At 31.3% G+C, this 5,904-nt stretch overlaps 1 protein-coding gene across 1 annotated transcript; it reads right to left on the reverse strand.

Annotated features, from left to right (window-relative positions):
• Nucleotides 1-1,014: 1,014 nt before the first annotated feature.
• LOC146901370 (cationic amino acid transporter 6, chloroplastic-like) lies at nt 1,015-5,166 on the reverse strand. The gene is made up of 5 exons (XM_085734928.1): nt 4,741-5,166; nt 4,302-4,524; nt 3,505-3,835; nt 1,947-2,175; nt 1,015-1,758 (listed from the first exon to the last, which is right to left on the reverse strand). Exons 1-5 carry the CDS (start codon nt 5,099-5,101, stop codon nt 1,175-1,177), a joined length of 1,728 nt encoding a protein of 575 aa, XP_085591054.1. The 5' UTR covers nt 5,102-5,166; the 3' UTR covers nt 1,015-1,174.
• Nucleotides 5,167-5,904: the final 738 nt, after the last annotated feature.

The following is a 5,904-nucleotide window of genomic DNA, read 5'->3' on the forward strand; positions in this document are numbered from 1 at the left end:
TGTGAGTTTTTTTTTTTTTTTGACACTGGTATGAGTTTTTTTTTGTGTGGTGAGTTACCAATTAATTGATAAAATCATAAATTAAATTAGAGATGAGTAATCTAAAATTTTTACTCGTGGGATTAGGAAAGGGAAAGTTTTTTTTGAGAGGTAGGAAAGGAGAAGTCGTTGAGTTGGTCTAATAAAACTAAAATATTAAATTACTTAAATTAATTAATTAATAATAAAATAATGAAATTATTTTTATAAACAATTAATTAATTTATTAAGTAATATAATAATTAGTTCAATTATTCCAATTATTTAAACTGCTCATAATTAGATCAAGTAATTGAATTAATTAAATCATTTTAATGTGAGATTTTTATCTCAAGGGTATTTTTGTATTTTTTGCTATAATCCACACTTCTCTCTTCTCTATTTCTTTCATCTTTCTCTTATACCAAACAACCCATCAAATCTACTCTATTTCTCACCTTTTTCTCTCTTCTCATACTCTCTCTTACATACTTCTCTCTTCACAATTTCTCTTCTAAACCAAACACACCCTTAAGGTGAGGTTTTTTTTTTCCTTCTTTCGATGGTCGTTATAATCATGGACTAATTGAGTACTAAATTTTAGTATCATGCTTTTATTATTAGAAGTTTTAAATTTTAGTATTAGTTATGGCCTTAAACAAGGATTTGTGATGCCTTATATTTGAGTTGGTTCGATATACAACAAAAGAATGATTGGTGGTTGATTAATTTGCTTCTTATTTAAAAGGGGACTGCTATTTATCGCGAGCAATTTTGTCTCGAAAGCTTCGTAAATTGCCGTCGTTCAATAAAAACTCGCTTTGGTCGAAAATAAAGGAGTCATGGGTGTAAGTTTTGGTCAAACTTGGGATTTAGTAGCATTGACATTTCATTCGGGAAACTTTGGCCGAAAATTTCATTTTCCTATTTAAAATCAATGTAATCCTCACATAGTTAACTAATATCTTGAGGTAGTTAAGATTCATTTAAGAAGTTATCATCTTCAAACATATTTTTTTTTATACGTACCCAAAACCGTACAAGATATATAGCATAATCACAAAAACAACATTCCTTTAGAAAACATCAATTCTACCCCCACAATATATATGTACATTTTTAGTGTCTATGTAGGAGAACAATGTGCTTCAGCTAACTAACGCATTTGGATTTCCACCTTAGTTTGTAAGTTGGTTACACTCAAATTTGGGACCACTTGATTAACACCACCCAAATTCTCAATCTCCTCGGCTTGATACGTAGAGTGAACACCATAAAGCACATAAAACATGGTAATAAAACATGACCATATAGCAAAGCGTTGGAAAGAGAGTGTTTTGAGGGTAGTCATGAGAAAAACATTGAGGAAGATGGACATTGAAGGTGGCCATGGCATGAATGGCACATACCAACATTGAGCATATTCTTGTTGTACAAGGTTGTTGTTACAAGGCACCATGTGTTGGAAAAAAACTGTGATTGTGATCATGGAGCCACCGAAGAGTAAGAGACCCCACCATTGCTGTTTGAATTTCCAAACTATGGAGAAGCATAAGGAAGTGAGGGAGAGAAGAAAGAGGAACAAAAGTGTGTGTAAAGGCGGTGTATGGCCGATGATTACATAGCGACGGTATATTAGAGCATTTGCTACCATGTAGAACACCATTAGCGTGCCAATGCTAATCAACTCAATTATAATGTCTAGTTCTGTGAAAAGCGCAATTGATGCAGTGCAAAATCCTGCGTCAATAAATGAATTGATAGTCATTTTACAACTGTCTCTAAATATATTTGAACTATATATTTTATAAAATCAAGCTCTTATCATTAAGCCGGAACCCCAAAGATAAGACAATTAACTAAAGTTTTAAAAGATTTATTTATAAATGAAATTTTCAAAAATATTTGATGGCAAACAATTTGCTTACCCAAAAAGATAGTGGCATTCAATGGAGTGCCTGTTGAAGGATGTACTTTGGCTAACCAAGATGGAACAAGCCTTGCCCTTCCCATGACACAAAGGTATCTGGCTTGTCCTAACATTGCAACTAGAAGAGAAGCCACTATACCTAAACTTGCACCTGCTCCAACAATGTTGCTTGCCCAACTCCAACCAATATTAAGGAAAGCCATTGAATATGATGCTTTCTCTGATATCTAGTAACCATTTCAAAGAATATATAGCTTTATAATCACTACAAAACAACAAATATAATATGTGTAAAAGTGTTTTATGATCAACATGTGTAAAAGTGTTTTGATACACATAAAATTGATTTTTATATGTTTAATTGCTTTACCTCTAGAAGGAATTCTAACTAGAAGCTAAAATTTAGAGTTTTTATTCTAGTTACGAGCCTGTTTGGTTCAGCTTATTCTAAGACTAGAAGCAATTCTAGAGCCTCAAAATTGAAAAAGGCAATTTTTCACATGTTTGGTTCAGCTTTACAAAAGCAATTCTCTTCTGCAAAAGCTATTCTGGCTGAAGCTACAATTCCTAGCTTTTGAGTTAACTAGAACCAATTATCCATTAAATTTTATATTTTGATTATTATTACCCATTATTTTCCTTTTTTTTTTTTGGTGAACACCCATTATTTTCCTTTATTGTCCTTTATCAATTCTCCTTCATTTTGGTTTGTATTTAATTTAATGTACCACATTTAATCAAAAAATTTAACGAATCAAATTAGCCCCAAAAAATATTTATGGTCAAGAGTTACCAAGTTTTGGATATTTTATACAGTTTTTTCGTTCAGAACTGTATTTTTTCTTTTTTGGCAACCAGCTCCATTATTATTTAACTTAAATATATTTTATCAAAAAATATAAAATACATAGAACAAATATTTTGTCAAAAAAAAATTGGTTTAATGATCGAATTTATTATTTTTTAAATTAATATATACAAGAAATTTATTTATTTAAATTAAATAATATATATATATATACATTTAGTGTTGATCTACACATACATTCAACTATATCCATTTATTTGTATATAGCTATGTCCATTTTAGTAATTATACATTCAAAAGCAATTTTGATTAAAACTATCCAAACAACATTCATTCTCTTTAATCAATTCGACATTATTGTATCCAAACATATATCAATTCTTTCAAAATCAATTATGTCAGAATCAATTCTATCATAATCAATTTTGTCATAATCAATTTTATCCAAAGTTGAACCAAACACACATGTAATTTATATTTGCATCCAATTCATTGTTCAACTAATAAATTAGTTTTTTAATGATAAATTTTAGTATATTAATTGTTATGTTAGTATTTTTCTTCAGGGTTTAAATCCTAGACGTATTTAATTCAAATACATTGTTAGGCGGTATACAGATTTTTTCGTCAGATTATTAAGCATAGTTGACTTTAAGCATGATTATTTTTAAGCATGACTATTTTTAAAGTCACATGTATGATAGATATTGATTTGCTGATTGTCAATATTAAACTATATATGACTGACCTTATTGTAAGGAACCATCATGCACAAAGACAGAGCCATTAGGCAATAAAGTAAAGTTGTTATAAGAACTGAACCCACTATTCCAATAGGTAGGCTCTTATAAGGATCCTTGACCTCCTCAGCCATGGTTGAAGCTGAATCATAGCCTATATAACTAAAGTACACTATTGCTGCTCCATCAAGAACACCTCTAACACCATAAGGAGCTATCCCTTTTGGATTAACCAAGTTTTTGGTACTTCCATTGTAATAACCAGCCACAACGATGAATCCAAAGAAAATCACATGGAACACTGTCATAATGAGGTTCAATATGGAGCTTTCCTTTGTACTGAAATCAATCATCAAATAATAAGAATGATAATTATTTATTTGGTTTAAAAAATAGAATGAAAAAATCATTTTCAAAATCCACTAAAGCCAGTTAAATATTCAAAATTGTAAATAATGGTTCAGCATTAATTCCATCCTTTCATTATAAAAAACACCAAGTTTGTGTTAGCTGTCACATAATATGATAATATATTCAAATATCCACCCAATGAAATAAGGTTCCCCAATTAACCTAATTAGTATAGTTTTAAATTGTGGTCTGCAACCGCAATATAAAGGATTTTGAAGTCTCTGCAACGGTATCATAGCAGTAATTCAACCATGTCAACCACATTTTTTTCGCATTTTGCATCGATATATAAAAGTTTGCAGCGTAATAAGCACGATTTAAACCTTGATACAATATCAAACTAAAAAACAGAAGGAAAAGAATTAAAAAAACAGAAGCAATATGTGAAACAAACCTATGACACAAGCAAAGAGTGAGGAGAAGAATGAGAGCTACTGCTGGAAAATCCAACATGTTATAATCCTTTGGCAATCCATGAACTTCCACTCTCCATACATTGGGATTATTTTCTCCAAAAGCAAAACTCAAATATTCTGTAAAACTCCTAGCTACAGCAGCATTTGAGAAAACATACTCCATTAGTATATTTGCCCCACCAAAATATCCCAAGAATTCTCCTGCATCATAAGCAAAAAAAGAAATAAATAACGACAGACACTCGATACGACACTGTCACAACAATACTAGTAATAATTTGAGAAAATGAAATTACTAAATGTAACGTGTGTCAGTGTTATGTCGCTGTCCAAACCCAAACGTGTTGGACACGTCTTTAATCTGAATTGTTAGTGCTACGTTAACTTCATATATAAGAAAAAGTGTTTTATTTATACCAAATGTTAATCTTAAATAACTGAAAGCTCCTCCAGCAACTGGAACTTGAACTGCAAATTCAGTGTAACACAAAGACGATAAAAGTGCTGATATTCCAGCTATGATATAGGAAATAAAGACTGAAGGACCAGATTGATGAAGAGCAACAGGACCAGTAGTAACAAACACACCAACACCAAGCATTCCTCCAACTCCAAGAGCTACAAGATCATACCAATTAAGTTTCCTTTTCATGTCTACACCAGACCTCTGCCTCACTTGGTTGAATTCTTGGTCTGGTGTCCATGTTGCTAGCATTCTTTTCCTAAGCCTGTGTGGAGTTTGTGAGAGTGAATGGAAATAATTTGACAATGTTGTCATGTTGTTGGTTGTTGTAATGTGGATGCTAGATAGAAATTATTGTATATATGAGCACTTAGTTTCTTGGCTTCAATGAGGTGTTGGATTGAAGGTTTTAAATAAGAATTGGAGAGGGAATTATTATTGCTTTATTCTTTCTTTTTTAACTATTGATATAATAAGAGGTCCCCATCTAATGTCCCTAGCTTTCCCTTTTCAAAGTACCTAAATACCCCTTGGTGTTTTTGAATATTATCAATCAAGTCGTCACTTTTCCTGTTAGGATTAGGATCATCTCTATTTGGAGAATAATAGACACGATGAATAAAATAATATTAGTATATTAATTGTATCGATCTCTCTCCAAATAGAAAAATTCATCAAATGAAGAGGATCCTAACTTTTTCTATCAGGATCTCTCACTCAAAGCCACAAACCTGGGTCATCACTTTTGTAGTCGGTATAGCCAAGTGTTAGTCGTTAGATCAAGGTATAGTCCAAATTTAACGACTAAGATTTAGTTGCAGACGATTGCGCTTCTAATGCTTGGGAAACTAAGAACTGCGACGATTTTTTTTTTTAAAGAAAGCATGAAATGAAAAATAAGAAGAGTGATTAAAATAAGTAATGGTAGGAAAAGCTCAATATTTATTAAAAAGAATTATAGCTTAAAAGAATATCAAAATATGAACATGGACTGTGACATAATCTTTGAAATTTTCCATAGAGACTAAACACTGAAAAGATGTCATTAGCATCCACAAAAGCACCAAAAAATATTTCTGCACTAAACTCAAGAATAGTTGGAGTTGATTCTGGTGCAC

The sequence above is a fragment of the Medicago sativa genome, chromosome 8 (genome assembly GCF_051527215.1).
Source record: "Medicago sativa cultivar Bolivia chromosome 8, Bolivia_mono, whole genome shotgun sequence".
Lineage (NCBI taxonomy): Eukaryota > Viridiplantae > Streptophyta > Magnoliopsida > Fabales > Fabaceae > Medicago > Medicago sativa.